The 25,232-nt window shown below is 43.8% G+C and overlaps 2 protein-coding genes across 4 annotated transcripts in view; both read right to left on the reverse strand.

Annotated features, from left to right (window-relative positions):
• Window positions 1–25,232, reverse strand: part of PTGFRN (prostaglandin F2 receptor inhibitor) — a 78,631-nt gene that overhangs the window by 47,582 nt on the left and 5,817 nt on the right. For 2 of the 3 annotated variants that reach the window (XM_066268187.1, XM_066268185.1), the window contains exon 2: window positions 24,331–24,393. The exons of the other annotated variant lie outside the window; for it this stretch is intronic. In XM_066268187.1, the coding sequence (XP_066124284.1) occupies window positions 24,331–24,393 (63 nt within the window). The remainder of the gene's footprint in view (window positions 1–24,330; window positions 24,394–25,232) is intronic. 3 annotated transcript variants of the gene reach the window in all.
• LOC136328915 (ADP-ribosylation factor-like protein 3) lies at window positions 17,006–18,243 on the reverse strand. The gene is made up of 2 exons (XM_066264901.1): window positions 18,040–18,243; window positions 17,006–17,657 (listed from the first exon to the last, which is right to left on the reverse strand). The coding sequence occupies exons 1-2, from the start codon at window positions 18,239–18,241 to the stop codon at window positions 17,266–17,268; spliced, it is 594 nt and encodes a 197-aa protein (XP_066120998.1). The 5' UTR covers window positions 18,242–18,243; the 3' UTR covers window positions 17,006–17,265.

The raw sequence follows: 25,232 nt of genomic DNA on the forward strand, positions 1-25,232 counted from the left end.
TGTTGTTCAATAAATATTTGCTAGTGAGTGACTGAATGAAACACATACAAGACCACGCATGGTCTGGCCACGCCTATACTCCAGCTCCCTCCACCATTCTCTCCCAGGTAATGCTTATACTCCAACAGAACAAACGACCCTGCATGTTCTGGAAATGCCATAGCCTCTGCTTCTGTGCCTCTTTCAGCTGGAATGCCCTTCCAAGCTATCTCTCTGCCTCCTACAGGCAGCAGCTCCAGCATCACCTCCTCCATGAAGCCTCCAGTCTCCCCTGGGACCACTTAGGCACTGCTGCCCCGACATTCCAACTCAACCTGGGGAAGCAGCTCCAACGCCAGCTATGTTATAGTGCCACTAGGAAAAGTAAAGCAGACACTGACAGATGCTTGAAAGATGAAATTCTAATCTAAAAAGATACAAACCCGAGCCGCATCCTGCATGCAAAGCGGTGCTGTCCTCTCACCCATGCTAATCAAGATTTAAAATTTTGGGAACAGAATTTCAACTTACTACAAGCAATCTGGTATTTAGCACAGATTTCCTTTAATAGTGTAAGTAACAGCTAATAACATTTTAAAATAAATATAAATGGTAAAAAATAAAGCATATGGCTCTTTTCAAATAAAAAACAATATCTGCATAGTCACACATTGCCAATTTTTGTTAAAACTTCTTCTAACAGTTGATAACTGAGGGGAAAAGAATAAAAATATCCTCTGGTTTTCTAAACTCTAGCAGTGTTTCAAATTGAGTCTTAAACACTTTGGTACCTGAACTATTATTAGTCTAGTTCTTCATAAAATGTCTTTACTAAGTAATGGTTTAAAATTATGGTTTGATTTGTCATTAAGGGTCAAGATAAGGAATCATCATATGAAAAACATTTCTTTTTCATTCTTAAAAGTAATACTGAGGACACTACTATGTTGCTCAATGACATAAAAATCCATATGATAAAATTTCCTTAGAATTCAAGTACCAGAAAAAAATACCTGTCGATGGGCTATTGCACATTGTTTCCCCAGAGGACAAGAACTATAGAGGTATCACTTTCCACTTAAAGCAGATATCACAGCCCCAGAGAACCTTTGATACTTGAGACAAAATAAGGGCATTTTAGTATGAGGTTTGTTTGGGGATATCATGGCTTCTCTGCTAAACCATCGGCAACCCCAATTACTAAGTGGCCCAGCACCTGACTGCCCTGATTAGATCAAACCCTTTTTGAGAAGTTTCAGAACCTTCCATCGCCTCCAAACTTGTTTTAAAACTTTCTAAGTCTACAAAAACAAAAACAAAAGAGCCACCCCCCAAAAAAATATAATTGTTACTGCTAATTTCATCTCTGTTCTCTATCCCAACTTACAAGTCCTATTTTCCCAAACATATATAAAATTCATGTGTCCTTTTGTGCCTTAGCTTCAAGGAGTACTAAATATGAGAGTCAACTATGAAAACCACTCATACTTTAAATTCTTAATAATTATTTCCTCTCTGTTTCTACACTTTCCTCTGTCTTATCTGCTATCCTGGCACTTTTGATTTTTTTTTACCCTTATTTTAAAGGTTTTTATTGCATGTATGCATGTAGTTCATTGCAAACTGCCTCAAATTTTGGAGGAGAGAAAGGGGTAAGTAGGCGATAAGTTTCAAAAGACCAATAATTGGGATTCCCACTTCCAGGAGATTTTAGGTTTCTGCTATGACACAGTAGCTTGTGTCAGACAAACTCCCGTCCGGAAAACAACTACGAAAGAGGAAAAGAAACAGATAACCGAATGCACTGGCGAACAATCCAGGTGCCAATATCACAGAAATGCCCAAGGTGGACCTGACAATGGCCGCTAATTTTTCTCAACACGTTTGCCAATTTTAAGAGATAAAGGTCAGAGACTAAGTCAAGCTAATAGCTGGGAGCTTCCAACACCTCATGGGGCCAAGAAGACAAAAACTGAAGTCCAGACCCACTAAGAAGTCAAGATTCAAGATCCCAGGGGAAAAGGCAACTGCAGAGAAGGGAGCCGACATACCACATTGCTTTTCTGCTCAAGGAGACTGACATTAGGAAAGCCACTTGGGGGCCAGAGGGGAGCGAGTGACTGAGCACAAAGTAAATATTAAGAGGCTAAAAGATTAAGCAAAGTTCTCAACCATCTCACAGTACTGGGGAAATAATAATTGGAATTCCAAGTTCACAAAGGAAGATAGACTATACAGATCAAACACCCCAGACTTTTTAATTACAACCCTGGAAGGGCTATGCCCTTGGAGTAAAACCAAAGCTAAAAAACAACTAGCTCTTGGCCCCATCCAGGTAGCTCAGTTGGTTAGAGCATCATCCCAATACGTTAAGGTTGCAGGTTTGATCCTGGGTCAGGGCACATACAAAAATCAAACAATGAATGCGTAAATAAGTGGAACAACAAATCAATCTCTCTCAAATCAATCAATAATAATAGTAATAATAAAAATCTAGTTCTCATCAATACTGAAATCTAGTCTTAAAGCATCTCAAATCCTCCTTGGATCATGGTCTTACTTACTTCTCTTACTCTACAAGCCTGCCAGGAAAACTAAACGAGTAAATCTTGGGAAGAAGGTAATATCATACAGAGCCTCTATAATTTTTCAGTATTCAGTTACACAATTTAACAGACATTCCAAACAACAGGACTAAATGACTGAAAACAAAAGAAAAAAAAAAAAACCAGACAATACAAACAGATCCGCTGGGATCCAGATACTGGTGTTATCAGACATGGACTTGAACTACAATTAGTTTACTAAAGAAATCAACAACAGGATTTCACTTCTTTAATAAATCTATTGAAATAATCAAGTTGAAATTCTAAAATTAAAAAAAAAAAGATATACTACCTAAAATTAAAGAGTTCAATAGGCCCTGACCAGTAATAGAGCGTGGCCCAGCATGTGGAAGTCCAGGGTTCGATTCCCAGTTAGGACACACAAGAGAGGTGCCATCTGCTTCTCCACACTCCCTGTCTCGTTTCTCTCTCTCTCTCCTCCTCTCCTCCTGTAGCCATGGCACAACTGGAGCAAGCTGGTCCTGTGCACTGAGGACAGCCCATGGTCTCTGCCTCAGGCATTAAAAAATGGCTCCAGTTACAATGGAGCAAGGGCCCCAGATGGGCAGATCATCACCCCATACTGGGTTTGCCAGATGGATCCTAGTTAGGGTACATGCAGGAGCCTGATTCTGCCTCTCCTCCTCTATAAAAAAAAAAAAAATGAGTTCAATAAATAATTCTTTTTAAATTTATTAATTGATTTTAGAGAGAGAGGAAGGAAGAAACATACAGAAATATCGATCTGTTCCTGCATGTGCCCTGACCAGGGATTGAACCCGCAACTTCTGCATGTCAGGATGACACTCTAATCAACCAAGCTATCTGGTCAGAGCTCAATAAATGGATTTGATAGTAGATTAGATGAAGCAGAAAAGAAGTAAGTAAAACTTATACAAACTGAAGCCCAGAGTGTAAAAAGAACGAAAAATAAAGAAATGAATGTAAGAGGCATGAGAGACAATAAAAAGCTCAAACATGTGTAATAGAGTCCTAGGAGGAAAACGAATGTGGTAGAATTAGGCGCAGTTAATTTTTGAAGACATACTGGCTAAGAGGTGTCTTAAAACCAACAACAGACAGCATAACAACACAGATTCAAGAAGTACTATGTATCATAAGTAGGATAAATACAATGAAAACCATACCTAGGTACATCATAGAAAACTGCTGACAGGCAGAGAAGGGAGCAACAACATACTGACTGCTAACTTTCAACAGAAAAGATGCTCATAAGACAATGGAATGGTATCTTCAAAATCATCAAAGAGAACGGCAATCTAAAAATCTACACAGAAAAACATCTTTTGGAAGAAAACATGAAATAGAAATAATAATCAGAGCAGAAATAAATAAAATAGAGAACAGAAAAACTATAGAAAAAATTAATAAAACAAGGAGCTGGTTCTTTGAAAAGATCAACAAAATTGACAAACCCTTGGCAAGGCTCACCAAGGAAAAAAGAGAAAGGACTCATATAAACAAAATCCAAAATGAAAGGAGAAATCACCACAGACATCATAGATATACAAAGAATTATTGTAGAATACTACGAAAAACTATATACCACCAAATTCAACAATCTAGAAGAAATGGATAAATTCCTAGAACAATACAACCTTCCTAGAATGAGTCATGAAGAAGCAGAAAGCCTAAACAGACCAATTAGCAGGGAGGAAATAGAAAAAAACTATTAAAAACCTCCCCAAGGCCTGACCTGTCAGGGCGCAGTGGATAAAGCGTCAACCTAGAATGCTGAGGTTGCCGGTTCAAAACCCTGGGTTTGCCTGGTCAAGGCACATATAGGAGTTGATGCTTCCTGCTCCTCCTCCTATTCTCTCTATCTCTTCCCTCTCTCTCTCTCTCTCTCTCCAATAAAAATGGATAAATAAAATCTTAAAAAAAAAAAAAAACCTCCCCAAAAATAAAAGTCCAGGCCCAGATGGTTATACTAGTGAATTCTATCAAACATTCAAAGGAGACTTGGTTCCTATTCTACTCAAAGTCTTCCAAAAAATTGAAGAAGAAGCAATATTTCCGAACACATTTTATGAGGCCAACATAAACCTCATACCAAAACCTGGCAAGGACTGCACAAAAAAAGAAAACTACAGACCAATATCTCTAATGAATACAGATGCTAAAATACTAAACAAAATACTGGCAAATTGAATACAACAACATATTAAAAAAATAATACATCATGATCAAGTGGGATTCATCCCAGAATCTCAAGGATGATTCAACATACATAAAACGGTTAACGTAATACACCATATCAACAAAACAAAGAACAAGAACCACATGATCTTATCAATAGATGCAGAAAAGGCATTTGATAAAATACAACACAATTTTATGTTTAAGACTCTCAACAAAATGGGTATAGAAGGAAAATATCTCAACATGATAAAGGCCATATATGATAAACCATCAGCCAACATCATATTAAATGACATAAAACTGAGGACTTTCCACCTTAAATTAGGAACAAGACAGGGTTGTCCACTCTCTCCACTCTTATTTAACGTGGTGCTAGAAGTTCTGGCCAGAGCAATCAGACAAGACAAAGAAATAAAAGGCATCCACATCGGAAAAGAAGTAAAGCTATCACTTTTTGCTGATGACATGATCCTATACATCGAAAACCCCAAAGACTCCACAAAAAGATTACTAGAAACAATAAGCCAATACAGTAAGGTCGCAGGATACAAAATTAATATATAAAAGTCCATAGCCTTTCTATATGCCAACAATGAAATATTAGAAAACGAAGTAAAAAAAATAATCCCCTTCATGATTGCAACAAAAAAAAATAAAATATCTAGGAATAAACATAACAAAGAATGTAAAGGACCTAAATAACAAAAACTACAAAGCATTGTTAAGGGAAATCGAAAAAGATACAATGAGATGGAAAAATATTCCTTGTTCTTGTATAGGAAGAATAAATATAATCAAAATGGCCATATTACCCAAAGCAATATATAAATTTAATGCAATCCCCATCAAAATTCCTATGACATTTTTTAAAGAAATGGAAGAATAAATCATCAGATTTATATGGAACTATAAAAAACCCCGAATAGCCAAAGCAATCCTAAGGAAAAAGAATGAACCTGGGGGCATTATAATACCTGACTTCAAACTATATTATAGGGCCACGACAATCAAAACAGCATGGTATTGGCAGAAAAACAGACACTCAGACCAATGGAACAGAATAGAGAGTCCAGAAATAAAACCACATATATATAGTCAAATAATTTTTTGATAAAGGGGCCAACAACACACAATGGAGAAAAGAAAGCTTCTTCAACAAATGGTGCTGGGAAAACTGGAAAGCCACATGCAAAAGAATGAAACTCATCTATAGCTTGTCCCCTTGTACTAAAATTAATTCAAAATGGATCAGAGACCTAAATACAAGACCTGAAACAATAAAGTACATAGAAGAAAACATAGGTACTAAACTCATGGACCTGGGTTTTAAAGAGCATTTTATGAATTTGACTCCAAAGGCAAGAGAAGTGAAGGCAAAGATAAATGAATGGGACTACATCAGACCAAGAAGTTTTTGCTCAGCAAGAGAAACTGATATCAAAATAAACAGACAGCCAACTAAATGGGAAATATTTTCAAACAACTGCTCAGATAAGGGCCTAATATCCAAAATTTACAAAGAACTCATAAAACTTAACAGCAAACAAACAAACAATCCAATAAAAAAATGGGAAGAGGACATGAACAGACACTTCTCCCAGAAAGAAATACAAATGGCCAACAGATATACGAAAAGATGCTCATCTTCATTAGTTATTAGAGAAATGCAAATCAAAACTACAATGAAATACCACCTCATACCTGTTAGATCAGCTATTATTAACAAGACAGGTAATAGCAAATGTTGGAGAGGCTGTGGAGAAAAAGGAACCCTCATTTACTGTTGGTGGGAATGTAAAGTAGTACAACCATTATGGAAGAAAGTATGGTGGCTCCTCAAAAAACTGAAAACAGAACTACCTTATGACCCAGCAATCCCTCTACTGAATATATACCCCCAAAACTCAGAAACATTGATACGTAAGGACACATGTAGCCCCATGTTCATTGCAGCATTGTTCACAGTGGCCAAGACATGGAAACAACCAAAAAGTCCTTCAACAGAAGACTGGATAAAGAAGATGTGGCACATATACACTATGGAATACTACTCAGCCATAAGAAATGATGACATCGGATCATTTACAGCAAAATGGTGGGATCTTGATAACATTATACGGAGTGAAATAACTAAATCAGAAAAAACCAAGAACTACATGATTCCATACATTGGTGAGACAAAAAACAAGACTAAGAGACATTGATAAGAGTGTGGTGGTTACCGGCGGGGCGGGGGGGGGGGGGGGGGGGAGGGGAGGGGTTGCGGGGCATAAAGAAAACTAGATAGAAGGTGACGGAGGACAATCTGACTTTGGGTGATGGGTATACAACATAATTGAATGACAAGATAACCTGGACATGTTTTCTTTGAATATATGTACCCTGATTTATTGATTTCACCCCATTAACATTAATAAAAATTTATTTATAAAAAAAACCCCATGCAATAAATATGCTTTCAACCAACTTTCAACAAGGAAAAGAGAATTAATAAAAAGAAATACTACAGAAATAACAAAAGAAATACTACAGGGGGTTCTTCAAATAGAAAGAAATGATCACAGATGGAGTCATGGAAAGGTAGACAGGAATAAAGAGTAAAAGAAAAGTCTATTTGCGCAAGTCTACCAAACATTGACACTGTACTACAATATCAGTAATGTTGTCTGGAATTTAAAATATACACACATTAAAATAGATGACGTTAATAGCACAAAAAGGGAGGGAAAGAGTGGAATAAATGGAGCTTAATTGTTTGAAGGTCTTGCATTATCCTGGAGTGATAAAAGGTCCATCAGTAGACACTAATAAGTTCACAATGTATGTTCTAATCTCTAGCATAACCACAGAAATGAAACAATGAATAACAACTAATGGAAGGCAAAGGGGAATAAAAATACTTGATTAATCAAAGAATCCATAATTTCAGCTAAAATCATATAAGCATTTAGGTATTTACTTTGTAATGTGTTCACTTTGATTCACCATCAAATATCTCTCAGCAGTAAGGTTGGAGTAACAATATACTGCGTCTCCCTTATACGCCAGGCACTGCGGTAGAAACTATTCATAATTCATCTTAATTAACCCACAGAACAAAACTGTAGATACTACCACCCCAACCACAGAGCTGAGGAACAGAGGACTGAAACTGAGACTCAGAGAAGTTGATTAACTTGCTGAAGATTACAGCAGCTATTGGTTTATCTGGCCTTGCTATCCACTGCAGAGTCAAGACAGAGAGAGCTGGGCTGGGCTGGTGTTCCTTCTACTGTGCAGCTGACAGTTCCACCTTCTGTTGATTTGTCTTTGTTCTGAGTCGGAAGGAGAAAGCTTGAAATTCCCTACAAAATATTTCAAATTCTCCACGGGCAATGTAAACTAGACAGGCAGGAAAGGAACAGAAATGTGTTACTAAGAGATGAAATATATATTCTCAAGATAAAGTAGATGAGAGAACTAAGACATGAAAATGTTAAAAATACCTCCCAGAGTCTTGGATTTCTTTTTCTGACATACTACCTTCATTACTTTAAGTGGTACTAACTCGAACACCTTACACTTTCATATTCAAAAATGGTAAAGGGAACTTTCTCCCAAAACCACATAAGGAAGGACTTTTGGAAACCCACTGCTCTGACTTCCCAGCAACATGGGAAATCAACCATCAGGAGGCCATCGTTTCCAAACTCACACCTGCCTACCTTTGAAGTACTCAAGAAAATAATTAAGCGCCCTCAACTTTCTTCTGTCATATAGAATGAATGGGGGTAGGCAAGGAAAGTCAGACAAGTTTTTCAAGGTAATCTATTCCTGCAATGTTTAGTTCAATAAGCATAACTGGCAACTGTGAGAAATTATTACAGGAGACAAGCTAATAAAGACTAAATAAAGTGAATTTATCTACCTCTTTCATCCCCTTGTGATATCCATGGGAAATAGATTTTATTTCTTGGGTTATCATCAACATTATTCTAAATTAAGACCTGCAGAGTACAGCAATGGGTTTTTGCAATTGTTTCTATTATTGCTCAAAATTTATTGTCTCATTGGGCTGCCTCAAAGCAAACATGGTGACTTGCCAATTGGAGCCCGTTTTAGAAATACTGGCAGTGTTGAATTCAGGGCTACAGACAGAGCTGCAATACTGGGTATTTTAGTTTGCCTTATAAAAGGACACCTAAGTCTGCCTTCCCGAGATCTTTAAAAGAGACTGGAAGGCCTGGCCGGGTAGGTCAGTTAGTTAAGAGTGTCATCCCAATACACAAAGGTGTTTTGTTTGTTTTTTTAACAGAGACAGAGAGTCAGAGAGAGGGACAGATAGGGACCAACAAACAGGAAGGGAGAGAGCGATGAGAAGCATCAATTCTTCGTTGCAGCTCCTTAGTTGTTCATTGATTACTTTCTCATATGTGCCTTGACCAGGGGGCTCCAGCAGACCGAGTAACCCCTAGCTTGAGCCAGCGACCTTGGGCTCAAGCTGGTGAGCCTTGCTCAAACCAGATAAACCCACGCTCAAGCTGGCGACCTCGGGGTTTCGAACCTGGGTCTTCCACATTCCCGTCTGATGCTCTATCCACTGCGCCACCACCTGGTCAGGCATCAATCCCCCCATCAGGACACATACAAGAATCAACTAATGAAAGCATAGATAAGTGGAACAATCAATGCCCCTCTATTTCTCTCTCTCTCCAAACCAATAAATAAACTTGAGAGAGATATGGAGGCCTATGGATCTCCACAGGGAGTCCCAGTCCATAGATGAACGAGAAGTGAACACAGAGGTCAAGTTCCCAGTCCACATACAACCTGGAAGGGAACAGAGGTCAACCTGTAAACTTTTATAGAGCCTTTATTGGTGTACCTGACTTAAAAGATAAAAAACCTTTGTCTGTTCACATCTACCACTGAGAGGCCTGGCAGGAGGGGGTTGTGCCAGCTTTCACCCACTCAGTTCCTAAGTGCTGAGAACACAGCAGTGCCCGCTCTGAACATGTCACAGGCACCAGAGAAGATGTAATGAAGGCACAAATGGCAGTACTTCAAAATCCCATCCGAACACAAAGAGGTTCTACGAGAGCAGGCCTTATAATCATTTGTTTAAAAAATGGTCCAGCTAAGACCTTACTGAGATACACTAGACAAATACAATGTTACTCATTCAACAAACAAGTAATGAACAAGAAGCCCTGGTGCCAGATGTCTGGGAGAGAAAGGTAAATCAGCCTCTGGGTCTTATTTCAAAGGACCTGTGTGACGAGTTAAGGGTCAGCTGGAGTACGTAAAAGTTGTAATAGAAGGAAGGCTATAAGTAACCAAAAAGAGGTACTAGGAAGTGCCATGGTATTCAAAAGTGAGGGTGTGTCCGTCCAAAAAGATTAGTGAAAAGCTGCATGCACTGTCACCATTTGACTTGGGCCTTTGAAAAATGGTGGGGGTAGGGTGGGGAAGAAAGATTGGACAGGAGACGCTGAGGATGAAGGTGACCAGAGTTAAAAGTCAGAGCATAAGCAAAGACCTCGGAGGGGACCTGTGGGGAGCGGTAAGGGTAGGTCAGAGCAGGCTGGAGCAGACAGAAGGCAGATCAGTCGGGAGTCCTATCTACAAGATAACAGAGGAGAGGCATTAAGAACAAGGGCAATGCTGGAACAGAAAGGCAGCCCAGGCTGGGTAGCTCAGTTGGTTAGGACATTGTCCCAACACACCAAGGTTGCAGGTTTGCTCCCCGGTCAGGGCACATACAAGAATCAACCAAGGAATGCAAAGATATTCCTCTTTTTCTCTCCTTCCCTTTTTCTCTCTCAAATCAATACACAAAAATTTTTAAATAAAATAAAAAAGCAAGAAAGGCAGCAGCTCTGAAAGCCATGCTAGAAGGGTCATCTGATAGACCCGTCAAAGGGAAGCTAAAAGCTGGTAAGGAAACAGAGTGGAGAAAAACAGTCAATGAGACTTAGACAAGTTGAAGAGTCTAAGAGGTGGTGGGAATAGAAGCCCCCAAAAGATATCTGAGCCCCAAATGAGTGTGAAACCATAGGCCTTGAGGGAGGTGGAGGTGGAGGTGAGTGAGGGGGAGATCTGCCTAAAAGTGAAGATGTAAACAGAAGTCAATGGAGTCGTGGAGGGGCAGAGTCCAGAAGAGATGGAGAGATAAAACCATAGCGATCTCCTGTATTTATAAGACACAAAAAGAAGAAAAAGACATTAGCAAAGAAAAAAGAAATACTAGCCACTTAGAAAGGAAACCAGAAAAGTCTTCCATTCTAGGATCAAGGGATGAGAGAATTTCAAGGAGGAAGGGTTGGGAGTAGCATCCACTGTTTTATTTATAGTCATATCCTCTACTTGACTTCAATTTCCTAAGGCAGGACCCATGTCTACACCTTGCACAATCTCTGGAGCGGACTCCTGTTGTATGTTTCAGATTGAAGAAAAAATAAACGATGTTGAACCTGTAGAAAAGTCAAAGTGGATGGGTGCTGAGAAAAGACGATTGAACTGATGACGTCCAGAGAAGTACATTTGCAGTAACGTGGTGTGGAATTTGGAGAGCAAGAGCCAGGAGAAAGGGAACCTTCAAAGATGTCAAAGACACAAGGAAGAGAGGGCAGTACCATGAAAAAAACCCTGAGTAGGCACGAGGAGATGTCGTGCAGCAGTGGGAAGTTTATCCTGGAGACTCAGCCGGTCAGTCCCAAGAGCACCTTCCAGGCACTGGGGACATGCAGTCAAGTCCTCGGCTCACAAGAAGCTTGTGTTCTAGAAAGAAAGTAAGGAAACAAACCCACAGGGCTGACAAATGCTATCAAGATAAAATATGCTGACAGGACAGTGACTGGGATGGGGGTTGGGCTGCTTTTAGCCAGTGTGGTCAGAAAAGAGCCCTCTGGCAAGGTCACGTTTAAGTTCAGACCAGAAAAGGAGGAGGAAGGGGTTGCATTCTGGGGTAAGAACTTCTCCAGGCAGAAAAAACAGCAACTATAAAAGCATGAAGATGGAGCAAGCTTGGTTATGTTCAATGGACCAACAAAGATCAGTGTGACTGGATTATAATGAATGAGGGGGCAGGGCGTTGGATTCGGTTGACATGGAAAGCTCGTGAACTACAGAATGATAGAGTCTGCTTTATTTGTTTCAAGTTCACCCTGGCTGCTGTGTGAAAGATGAATTATAGATGAGCCAATCAGGAAGCAAGGGCACCCATATGGAAGAAGTTACAAGAGACCAAATAAAGATGATGGACACCTGGCCTCACATCGTAGTGGCGACGACGCTCAGGAGTAGTTAGGTTCAGGCTACACCTTGAATATAAAATGAAAAGATGCGCTGCCATCTGAATGTGTAGAGTGAGGAAAAGATGAACTGCCATGATCCAGGCTCTGGCTTGAGCACCCTGAGTACACAGTAAAGCCATTTACTGAGTTGAGGAAGCACATTTGCATTCGCAAAGGCTCAAGTTCTCTTCTGATAGTTACAAGCACAACATGTCTAGGAGACAGGAGAGTGGGAGGCAATGGAGTAAACACTAAATATCTATGTGTGGAGCTCAGGGGCGAGATCCATGCAAAGACATTCATTGAAGAGTCATCAGCACATGGATGGTATTAAAGTCACAGATTGCATCGGGTCACATAATATACATAAAGTGAGAAAAAGAGTCAAAGATACAGCTCTTTCCTTTTTCAGAATTTAGGAGAAAAGAATGGGTAAAAATATAGAAAAGTTTTGAGACAAAAATCTTAGCTTGGTCTCCCTTGTCTCAGAAAAGTAGCAGAGAGATGGTCCATATCCTGAAGATCACGGGAAAGGTTTAGAAAAAGCATTACAATGAATACAATAGGAAACGATCACAAAATGAACACAAAGAGCTGAGGTTCAGTAAAGACACTCTGACACTGTGGGAAACTCAGGTGGGCAGGTTTTCTCCCCCCCCCCCCCCCAGCAAGATGATAAGGCTTGGGCTCAGAAACTATGGTTGGCGCAGATTACTCAAATACCGTATGAGGACAGGCAAAGACACATGGCAGAGAGTCCTAGGATGTTAACAAGCTCACTGACGAGTTGCCGACCACCAGGGTCTGCCCTAGGTTAGCATCCAGGATAGTAGCCTGGTGGCCTGGGAAAAAGGAACATTCAAGGTCAGGGGCATGAACAGACTAATGGTTGCCAGAAGAGGGGTGTTGGGGACAAGGGTGAAGGGATCAAGAAGTACAGAAGGGCAATTATAAAATTGTCTCGAAGATGTCAAGTCCAGCACAGGGAACAGAGTCAGTAATATTGTAATAACTGTGTAGGGTGCCAGGGGGTACTGGAAATATCAGGGGAGACATTTTGTAAAGTACATGATTATCTAACCACTGTGCTGTACACTGAAACTAATACAAAATAATACTGACTACAACCTATGATTGAAAAAAAAGTAAAAAGTATTAATAAAATAAAAATTTTAAAGGCAGATAAAGAAAGATGAGGGCATCACAATTATGATGGAGAGTTGGTTCAACAGACACAAAGGAATTTGCAAGAGGTTGTGATCAGAGGGAAATACCCTACTTCAGTGGGCAGCAAACTCATTAGTCAACAGCCAAATATCAACAGTACAATGATTGAAATTTCTTTTGAGAGCCAAATTTTTTAAACTATATAGGTAGGTACATTCCTTATCGAGGTAGCACCCACATGTGGTATTTTGTGGAAGAGCCACACTCAAAGAGTCAAAGATCCGCATGTGGCTTGCAAGCCGCAGTTTGCCGACCAGGGCCCTAGTTGACAATCAGAACTACAGAAGGCACTCCTTGTGTCCTTGCTGGCCCAAGGTGGCTGCCGAAACATCAGCAAGGGGTAGCCAGGATCTCCAGACCATGGGGATTGGGGGAGGGTAGTGGGGGAGGTGTGGAGGGGGCAAGGTAATCTAAACCATTCTCTCTTACATGACAGTTTCTGGCTCTGGTCTGTGGTCATTCATTTATGGAAATCTTTTTTAGCCTTCACACAGGGCGAAGAGGAGTAGTAAGTATTGATGTCTCCCAGGTCAAACAAGAATTTGGTACAGAAAAAGACTCTGCACTACCCCATATTGACAGGCTCATTATGGCCAATGCAACTTACTTAGCTTTTGCTGATGAGAACACCATTACCACTGGCACTACAGACAGGAAAGGCAGGGACAGGAGATCTGGTGCCATTAGCAACTGAGGAACCCAAGTGCAAGTTACTTCTTAGCTAACTAGACTTCTTTCCAGTGACACTCTCAGGGGTCCCCAAACTTTTTACACAGGGGGCCAGTTCACTGTTCCTCAGACCGTTGGAGGGCCGCCACATACAGTGCTCCTCTCACTGACCACCAATGAAAGAGGTGCCCCTTCCAGAAGTGCGGTGGGGGCCGGATAAATGGCCTTAGGGAGCCGCAGTTTGGGGACGCCTGCTCTAGATCATATAACCATGGTATCACCTTGAGTTCTGTGGCCTTTGAGAGAGCCTGGGAGGCCAGAGCCATGCAAGGACTTTGACTCTACAATATGAAATTGTGGGGTCTGGTATGTGCCAATGTTAACTAAGTCGGAACAATGTTTCCCAGAATCCTTTTCCCTGTGCAGTTCTGGGTTAGTGTTGGACAAAACAGAAGTGTTTCTGAGATTTGAGAAGTGGAAAGGAAGCAGGACCCATCATGCTCTGTTGGTTGGCATAGTTTAAGGTGGTAAGACAGGTACAGGTACAGGTGCTGGTGGGCATTAGTTTGTTCTCACTCTTGCTGTGACTTTCTTCCCAAATGCTGTCCTTACTGACCATCAAGACCCAAGACCACCACATGCTTGGCTGCAAGTCAGAAGTGGTAGCTATGAAGAGAAAATTGCCCTTCCACAGACTCTGCGCCAGCCTCCCCTCTGCAGCCCCACTCTTCGTGGGTTCCAGATCCCTCTAACCAGGCTTCAGGAGGGCTGACACAGGCTTTGTCCTGATCCTCCAACCCTGTTTTTCAGGCCTACACTCCCCAGCTCCTCCCACAACTGCATCAAGTCTAACTCCTCTGATAAATGCCTATTTCATGATATGTATAGTGGCTCTGCTTCCCTGATGGAACCCTAATGACACCGTGAGCCAAGTATTGAACAGACACCTTAGCCATCGGGGCTCAGTGATTGACAAAAACCACCTTACATTTATAGCACTGCTTTAAGGCCCCTTGACCCCTGTCAAGGCACATATGAGAAGCAATCAATAAACAACTAAAGTGAAGCAACTGTGAGTTGATGCTTCTCATCTCTCTCTTCCCTCTTTCTCCCTTCCTATCTCTCTCTCGAAAACAAACAAACAAAAAAACAAAACAAAAGAAGAAAAGCTGGGAGGAGATGAGTCATCCAACAATGAGAATCTTTTAAAATATCAAGTAAAGCCATAAAAGACTTGGAGCACTCTAGGGAAGCCAGAATCAGAAAAATGGACAAGTTCACCCAGAACATCAGGCTTAGATTCCTTCAGGTGACATTCAAGGTTCTTTACAATATAATGACTTTCTCTCCAGTCTCTACCCCTTTCTCTCTGAAGACCCGATAACTCAACCCCCACTCCAGCCACAAGAAAAAAAGTTTTCTTTATGCAAGGCCAGCATGCTCTTATAAATAGGCACACTTCTCTGCCTCGGCACTTCGCTCGCCCGAAACAAGTAACTTAGCCAGTGTCTGCCAGACAAAAACCTACTAATCACCAAGACTAAATAAGCTTACATGCATGCACCCTGCAGAAGCCTTTCCAGATCCTCCCCTGAGCTCAGACCCCAGCCCCTGGAGGAGTTCAGCATGTGCTTGCTGAGGGCCAGCTGGGAACGGCTGCTATGATCCCCCAAGCTTGTTTGCCCCCCTCCCTGGACTGTGAGCCTCTTGAAGGGCCAGACTGCTCCCTGTTCATCATCACATTCCCAGCCCAGAGACATGCCTGGTGATGTCCTGACTGCATGAGCGTCTGCAAACTAGAATTTTAGAGCCAGAACTGATCTTTGGATCATCATCTAGGTGGGATATAACAGGAGTAATTAATCTCATTTATATCCAAAAGGGCCCCTCATCAATGAATTTTCAAAAAAAGCTCTCTGCTTAGCTTATCACAGAAAATGAAGTATTATGAGGAGAGAAACAGTCTAGAGGCTGGTTCTCAGCGCCCAGGAAGGGATACAATCGCAATATTCCAAACCCCCAATTTTGCCATATCAGTTTTATTATCACTCATCTTTGGGGCTAGAGAAACTAATGACCTGGGTGCTTTGGATCATTCCCAAAGGTTCCCAGTCCAGACAGGTAGAGAGGAGATACAGTAGTGATACAAACAGGTGCAGAGGGTTATGTCAGTTGTCCTACCGTTTCCACAACAGCACCTGTCTAAACTAGCCCAGAACACTCTCCCTGCTCTCTAAATGTTTAGCACTTTTTCCTAACAATCCTTGGACACTTCTGCAATGCCACCTCTCTTCCTGTGTATATGTCACATCTCCTCATCCAGACTGGCATCTACAGGACAGGAGGCACTGTCCTCACGGAGCTCTAGAACAATGTCTGGCACAGCGCAGAGAATAAACAGCAGTCATTAAACAGGTAGACAGTGAGAGGAGGCCCATGTGCCAGCAGCAGCACCACTGCCCGGCCCTGGCCCTCGACGTGGCCAGAGCTGCTGCTGCTACAACAATGAGGACAAGTGGACGGACTGTGGTCTGCACTAACTCAGCCACAAGGCCCCAGAAGCATGCGCCGGAACTGAAGAAGTCTGCTTCTCCACACTGTCAACAACCCAGTGAGGCCCAGGAAGGGAGCAGATGCCAGTGTGGGATGGGAGAGGCTATGTCACCCCAACAAAGGGAGGAAGGAGTGGAAGGAGAATAGAGACCATGAAGAGAAGCCATGAGCTGCTTGTCTCCCACACAAGCTGCCAAGGCAGAAGCTGAGAAAGAATGGACACTTGTCTCATCCCTTTTTGCAAGGCAGACTCCATTTTCTCCTACCCTATCCCACAAATCTGTCTTAGAAATGAAGTCATAAGCAAGTCTTTTGCAAATACTCAAAAAAGTTAAGCACACATACCAGAGATAGTAAGGACACACCACTTCTGACCCTTTGATGACTTAAGGTCCACAGATTTTATATACCGATTTCATGTCATATATTGCATATGTTATATACATATATATATATGAGCTATACAGTATATGCACAGGTATTTTCTAAACACATAAGTTAATTTAGTCATTCAGAGACTAGCATCCCCAAGCATAGTTTTTTGTTTTTTTGTGTTTTTTTTTTTTAATGCAGAGGAAATAATATAATTCCTTTATTTGAAAAATGATACTGAACCTAAGAGATCAGTTAAATCTACTGCTGGAATGGGGATTCTTTTTAAACTGTGTTGTTCCCCCGCTTCAAACAGCTGTAGCTGTACACAGATGGAAAAACATTTGGTCAGAAAGCAGCAAATTAGTGTTTTTCAGGACCGAATTCGGTTCCCGAAGCTTGCGTCTCCATTCGTCCAGATTTTATTTCTTCTTCACAATGACGTTTTTGCATACCCAGTTCATGCCGTCCTGAATGCCCTCCCCTGTGAGAGCTGAGCAGGACTGGATCTGCCAGACTCGGTCGCGAATGGTGTGCAGGTTCAGTCCTTCTGCAATTTCCGAGGCAGGGGCTGCCGTGAGCAAATCCTGCTTATTAGCAAAGATGAGCATTGGAACACAACTTAGCTTTTCCTCCTCCAGTAATTCCGCTAGTTCCTGACCCATCTCTTCAAATCTTCTTCTGTCTGCACTGTCAATTACATATATAAGAATATCAGTGTTTTCAAAATAATTCCTCCAGTATGGTCTGATTTTTCTCTGTCCAATGTCCCATACATTCAGTTTAAAACCTTGTGATTGTACACTTTTTTTTTCTTTTTGTATTTTTCTGAAGCTGGAAACGGGGAGAGACAGTCAGACAGACTCCCACATGCGCCCGACCGGGATCCACCCGGCACGCCCACCAGGGGCAACGCTCTGCCCCCCCCCCCCCCGGGCGTCGCTCTGCCGCGACCAGAGCCACTCTAGCGCCTGAGGCAGAGGCCAAGGAGCCATCCCCAGTGCCCGGGCCATCTTTGCTCCAATGGAGCCTCGGCTGTGGGAGGGGAAGAGAGAGACAGAGAGGAAGGAGGGGGTGGGGGTGGAGAAGCAAATGGGCGCTTCTCCTATGTGCCCTGGCCAGGAATCGAACCCGGGTCCCCCGCACGCCAGGCCGACGCTCTACCGCTGAGCCAACCGGCCAGGGCGATTGTACACTTTTGATGTTAAAACCCTGTGTAGGTGTGATGTGGCTGATGTCTTCAGACGCAAGCTGCTTCAGAAGAGTAGTCTTGCCAGCATTATCCAAGCCCAGGAGAAGGAGTCTCACCTCCTGGTCTGGTGCACTTTTCAATTTACGCAAAATTGAGAGTAAGCCCATCCTCCCAACGAGTCCCTCCTCCTCCTCCTCCCAAAGCATCGAGTTTAAATAGACATGGCCCTGCTTTGGCAGTGCTTCCCCTAGGGGGTGAGAAAGACCAGCACTCATCCTATGATCAGATCATTCTGTCAGTGGCTGTGCTCAAAGGCATATGGCTGACAGGAGCCCACCAGAGGAACTGCACAGCTCCAGGGCTGGTCCCTGCCACAGGCAGCAGTGCCTGGGTCAGAATGTGTCCCCCTTTCTACCTGGAAGTGAGGCTGGATTTGAATTCCAAATGGAAATCATCCTAAGACAGTACACAAACAAAAGAGAGGTGACTCGGACACAGATTACCCAGTTGTTTCGAAGGGCATGGAGTGAGTGGTACTTGGGAAAACTTCAAGAGGCATCATCAAAATTTGACGATGTGCTCAGCTTTCACACCTCTTTGTTCTGAGGTCCTAATGCCCCCCTTCAGTGGGGCAGAAGAGCGAGCTGGCCACATCAGGGCATTCTCTCAGGGCCAAGCTCACATCCTGTCGCGAGGCACCTGTTAGGCCTGTGGGTCCCCGAGGGCCAGTTGAGCAGTATATACACCTTGAGGTGTGGGAACAGAGGTACCTTCCCCAGGTACTTACGTGTGACACAAAGCTTTCTGTGACTCCCCTGTTGTTTCAGATGAAACTTGTTTGTGGGATAAATTGTTATTAAAGTGGGACTCTGATGAATAGACCACATGATTGCACAAAGCTTGTTTCCATAGAAAACCATCTAAAATTCTTCATTCTTCCTCTGAAAATCACCCATGTCTCTTACCAGGTGATAGTCCTTAGAAGAAATGCTCTGATAAACCACCTAAGGGGAACATCAGTAATCGTTTCATGGGCCATTTTCCTTGTAAGAATAATAAAAAATAGGATTATGGCCTGAAATATCACCTTAATTTAGCAGGTGAGCTTCCTGCAAGCTGCTCTCAGGTATTCTGCGGGTGCTGATAACACCTTTCGGGGTGACTCCACTCACAATGGTCTTCTGCCAGCTCCCCTCCTCAGAGTCTGATACCCACATCCCCTGAGGTCTCCCTCACTGTGCCAGCTAAAGTCGGCTAGTCTTGCCTGACCAGGCGATGGCGCAATGGACAGAGCGTCAGACTGGGATGCCGAGGACCCAGGTTCAAGACCCCGAGGTCGCCAGCTTGAGCGCGGGCTCATCTGGTTTGAGCAAAAGCTCACCAGCTTGAACCCAGGGTCGCTGGCTCGAGCAAGGGGTTACTTGGTCTGCTGAAGGCCCGCGGTCAAGACACGTATGAGAAAGCAATCAATGAACAACTAAGGTGTTGTAATGCGCAACGAAAAACTAATAATTGATGCTTTTCGTCTCTCCATTCCTGTCTGTCCCTGTCTATCCCTCTCTCTGACTCTGACTCTCTCTCTCTCTGTCTCTAAAAAAATAAATAAAATAAAGTCAGCCAGTCCCCGAGTGGGACACCAGCGCCCACACACTGATCTACTCCGACCTCTGAGAAACCGCACTGGTCAGTTTCATCGCTGAAATACTTTACTTGCTCCCGGCTCCAACCACGTTCTAGTACTACCTTTTCCACGGAGGCCTTTCACAGTAACAGCTCCAGGCTTCCGTTTCATCCCCATCATTCTGACAGTCCCATATGCACAGCTATCTAAAAATTCATCTGCTCAGATGTTTAAAAAGCACTCGCGATCCATTCTGCTGTTCAATATAATTGGTTCAGTGTTCATGTTGGACTCGCGCATTTCCCAATTCCTTTGTAGTCTCCCACAGTGCCAGGAACATGGTAAATACTCCCTAACTGCTGCTGAAGTACTAAAAAAAAAAAAAAGACCACAAGGAAAAATGGGAACGTCTTGTACTGCAGCACAGGGTAATAGTAGAGCATCAATGTGTGACTCTGACCAATATGACTGCGCCAGGCACAACAGTCTTCACTTGGAACTCACTGTATAGATTTCTCAGTCAAAGATGATGGACTATAAATGCCTTCTAATAAATAAGAAAACACTGGTTGTGCCAGCCTTCAGAAAATGGAAAAATGAATAGCTATGCCAAAAGCTGTTTTGTTTTATTTTGTTTAACTCCTCTCTGCAGCATAAGCAAAACAACAGCACACTGGACTGACACCAAACCAGCTACTATTTAGTTTCCAGGACGTCCTAGCAGGGCAGTGCACTTAGAGAGCACCAGCCAACCCCTCACCTCCAAAAGGGCAAAATACAGCAAGCCTCTTCAAACAGTTGAGAGTTCACTGCCAGAAGGTTCCCAAGAAACCTCAAAAGTCCCCACAACCAGGACCAGTGACCGAGCATCACCAGGTCAGCCCAGTGGCTGCACCTCAGTCACCGTGGTGCACTGAAGACTGAGGTCACACACACAGTTCCTAGCAATACGGAGGTTTCCCATGTTGGATCCTTCCCATTGGCAGTGCCTCCAATATCATTTTGAAACTTCCCCTTTCAGACTAACAAAATGAAAAGGAAGAAGGTCCCCCAAATACTGGAGTGCATTTCTTAGCCAATAAAGAGGACTGACGGGAGACATGTGAATTTCAGCTCTCCTGCCCTTTAGGAGCTCCTCGGACATATCTGAACTGTCTTCTCACTGTGGTCTGGGGGAACTGGGAAAAGGACAGCCTGTGGGGCATCAGTTTCCACATGTGGAAGAAGCACAAGTAACGTTCCTGAGGGCTGAGCCTTGATTACTCAACCCCAACTTACTCGTGGCTGACATCCTCAACAAAACTTGCCACCAAGATCAGTAATATGAAACTGCCTTCTAGAAATGCTTTACTGGGTCCGTCGTTTCTGTGACCTTTCCCAGAAGTCCTTCTGAGAGCACAGTTACCTGGTGGTGGGAACACCTCAGTAACCTAGAGAACCCTGGGGCAAGATGCCAGTATCCCAGCACAGGAATTGGGTTGGAAGGAGGCAGCAGTTGCTGATAGTGACTGAATGACAAGCAATTCCCAGTCTCCCGAGGTCCTCGCCGCCCGCTGCAGAGACGTGGCAGGTAGGAGAGAGAGAAGCAGCAGAGGCTGCAGACAGGAGGTCGGCTGCGAAGATGGGCGAGGAGCCAGGGCTGGACCAAGCGGCCCATATGGCCAACAGCAGGGGTCAGCGTGGGCTCAAAGAGTTCCAGAGATGGAAGGGGGCCTTCGGGATGGGAGAGCCCAGCCTCAGACACTACAGAGGCTAGCTAAAGAGCTATTTAGCAACTTGTCCAAGGTCACAAAACTAGCAAGTGGAAGATCCAGGGCCAGGATCCAAGCCTCATGTTTTAGAAGACAAGGAAACAAATGTTCTCACATTTTGGCTAATTGTATCGATTCTTTTCTGTTTTCAAACATATGTTTGACTCTGAACAGCAATGGAACAGGGTGCTGTGGTTATGAGCACAGATGCTGGACCCTGCCATCTGGGTTTAAATCGCAGCAGTTCTGCCACTGACTGTTTGACCTTGAGCAGGTTCCTTCACTTCTCTGTGATTCAGTTTCCTCATCTATAATGGGGGCAACAGCACCTACCTCGTGGGGTTATAAAGCCTACTAAATGGGTTAATATATGAAAAGTGCAGTACATGGAATAACATTAAGTGTTCTAAAAAAGGTAAAAAGGAATTTCTTGGGGAGAAAATCATCCTCATATTGGTTCCACCTCAGCACATCTGTCCCCAAACAGGTCATCTTAGTCACACCTTTTACCTACAATACCTGGGACTAATGCTTCTAAAGTCACACCACTGTCTCCTAATCCATCCACAGCCAACCCCGTCAGATATTAGCAACAAATTGGCCAAGACGACATGAGAGGTGAAAACTCCAGATGCCTATTCTGCTTACTGTCCACCCAGCCTCCTACCCCTCAGGTTTCCACTTCTAAGACTGGATGCAGAATGACTTCTTCTGGTCCTCCCCTCCTAGCCTCCTGGCCCACCCACTCCCCTGTGCCTCTAAATCTGCTTCTGCCTCCTGATCACATCCTCCCGTCCCAAACCTGCCATCTATTAGCTCTCCCAGCATTATCCACCTGCACGTCACACCTGGGATCCCTGGCCAGCCATCTCTGTGATGCATCTCCCTACAGATTCCTGCATCCTTCATCCTTCCACCCTCGCACATAGATCACACCACACAATCCCAGGCTGTCAGATGTGGTGGGGTGAAGCCAGGAAATCAGGTTGACCCATCCTCATGGCTGATTGAATGCCTCCACATGCCCGTGGAGCCCACCCCATAACTCTCTGACTCTGACTCTGACCATGGCCTTTGGCTCAAAGTTCACCCAGGAAGCCCAGGCCACCAAAGAATCAGAATGTAACATACTCTTCCAGAACAGGGTGTCTCTCAAACTTTAGTGTGCATTTGAATCCCCTGGGGATCTGCTCACAGTGCAGATTCTAAGTCACCAGATGGGACTGGGCACTGAGGTTTTCCCACATGCTGCTGCTGGTCCCTAGACCCCACTTTGAATAGCAACACTGTAGGGATTTACCTACATAAAGTTTAATGTTTGCATTTTTCTAGCTTCATGACAAACCACAAGAGAGGTCTTAGTTCCATTTTATAGATAGAGAAATTGAGGTTCAGAAAGGTTAAGAATCCTATCCCACTGCTCGAGAGCAGGACTCAAATGGAGGGCTGATTCCAGAGCCTGAGCCCTATTCTTTCTCTGCATAAGTGATTTTCAAGAGCAGAAACAGTTTCGATACACAACATGTAATGGTTTATTTGTAATACAAACTATCAAAATCATTTTAGTTAATGAAGATGGGAGAAGATGTGCTATTAAACTGCCACAAAGTCCCTGTGCTAGAGATTCCAACTAACAGCTGAAGGTCTAAAAGCAGCTATCAGGGAGCCGGTTAATTCCACCAATCAACATAGAAGTAAATATCCTTTGGAACATGGGGAAACACTTGTTTGTGCAGAGAATAACAGGGAACTTATATACAACCTCTGACTGGCATGTCTGGGGACTTTGTGGCCACTCTCAGGGCTACAAAGGCTGACAGCCCTGCAGACAGCACGTTCCCCTCTACCTCTTACTTTCCTCCTCTCCAAGGTCGCTAAATCCAAGGCTACCCTTTTTGTCTTTATCTCTCAGGTTTCAGCAGCACGTGACCAATACCTCTTTAACAAGTCTACTTAGGCCCTGGCCAGCTGGCTCAGCGGTAGAGCGTCGGCCTGGCGTGCGGGGGGACCCGGGTTCGATTCCCGGCCAGGGCACATAGGAGAAGCGCCCATTTGCTTCTCCACCCCCACCCCCTCCTTCCTCTCTGTCTCTCTTCCCCTCCCGCAGCCAAGGCTCCATTGGAGCAAAGATGGCCTGGGCGCTGGGGATGGCTCCTTGGCCTCTGCCCCAGGCGCTAGAGTGGCTCTGGTCGCGGCAGAGCGACGCCCTGGAGGGGCAGAGCATCGCCCCCTGGTGGGCAGAGCGTCGCCCCTGGTGGGAGTGCCGGGTGGATCCCGGTCGGGCGCATGCGGGAGTCTGTCTGACTGTCTCTCCCCGTTTCCAGCTTCAGAAAAAGAAAGAAAAAAAAACAAGTCTACTTACACCCATCTCTGCTTGGCTTCTGATGGAGTAACCTCCTGGTTCTTCTGCCATCCCTCTGACCACTCCTCCTGGAACTCTGCCTTCCATTTCCTGTCCCCCAACAGGTATTCCCAAGAACTTGCCTTTGACCCTCACCTCAATCATCCATGTGATGCTGCACTTTATGGCAACAACACCAGCCACAGGTCTGGTACATCCTGTTCCACCCTGGAGGGCAGGTCTGGTCAGCTCTGTTCACTGCAGAATCCCCAGCACTCAGAACAGCATCTGAGCGCTCTCTCAGTATTCGCTGAATGAGTAAGTGAGCCACCCTCCACATCAAGGAACTTCTCTACACTCATACTCAAACAGCACATCTCAAGGCCAGGATGGGGCTAATGCGCTCTGGTTCACCCGGTAAAAGAGGTAACTGCCAATCTCCATCAAATCACAGCACACACAGGAAGTGATCATACATGTATGGCCCTCAGAGTAAACACAGCTTCTGGTTTGGGGTGGCTCTGATCTGTTGGCTCACGGGGCTGAGGGCATCAGTAGTGTGATGACACAAATACAACCCACCTGAAACCCACGTGGGTCCCTTTCCATGGTGCAAAAGCTGGGAAGTTCTGGCACAGTCCAGCTCTAAAGAAAAACAGGAAGAGCCATCATCAGGATGTTCTAGGCATGGTAACACTTTCAAGGTCTGAGAAGTACCCCATCTGTGTGCACACTACCTCTATTTTATTAGGATTCAAAGGTAGCAACCATTCTGAAATGTGCCTTGAACCCTTATATACATGGTTCTAAGCCAAATTCATCATAGACAGAGCAATACTAGCCAGAGGTTTCTCCATTCCCCTGAAATATCCTGAGTGATGTAAATGCTTTCACATTCCAGCTGCTTATAATAGTGCGAAGCAGGCCTGACCAGGTGGTGGTGCAGTGGATAGAGTGTCGGACTGGGATGCGGAGGACCCAGGTTCGAGACCCCAAGGTTGCCAGCTTGAGCATGGGCTCATCTGGTTTGAGCAAAAGCTCACCAGCTTGGACCCAAGGTTGCTGGCTCGAGCAAGGGGTTACTCGGTCTGCTGAAGGCACATATGAGAAAGCAATCAATGAACAACTAAGGTGTTGCAATGCGCAACAAAAAACTAATGATTGATGCTTCTCATCTCTTCGTTCCTGTCTGTCTATCCCTCTCTCTGACTCTGACTCTGTCTCTAAAAAAAAAAAAAAAAGTGCAAAGCAGGACACAATTAAGGCTCCAGCACATCATACTGAAACATGCTGCTTAGCGACTCCATAATCTTGCGCACTTACAGAGTATTCTGGCAAAATGAGTATTCAAAGAACACAAACGTGTACACAGTGCCATTATCTCTAGTCCACTGGAAATCGCATCACTGGTCCAGGACAGCACTAACTACTGGGTCTAATTCTGTTGCCTTGCAAAGACTACCCTTGGTGTGGGGGGGAAATCT

The sequence above is a fragment of the Saccopteryx bilineata genome, chromosome 3 (genome assembly GCF_036850765.1).
Source record: "Saccopteryx bilineata isolate mSacBil1 chromosome 3, mSacBil1_pri_phased_curated, whole genome shotgun sequence".
Classification (NCBI taxonomy): domain Eukaryota; kingdom Metazoa; phylum Chordata; class Mammalia; order Chiroptera; family Emballonuridae; genus Saccopteryx; species Saccopteryx bilineata.

Coding starts and splice junctions, on each gene's coding strand:
- LOC136328915 (XM_066264901.1), bottom strand. CDS start 18,241: ATGCTTTGGGAGGAGGAGGAGGAGGGACTCGTTGGGAGGATGGGCTTA. Junction 17,658..18,039: donor ACAGGGTTTTAACATCAAAA/GTGTACAATCGC, acceptor AAATACAAAAAG/AAAAAAAAAGTGTACAATCA.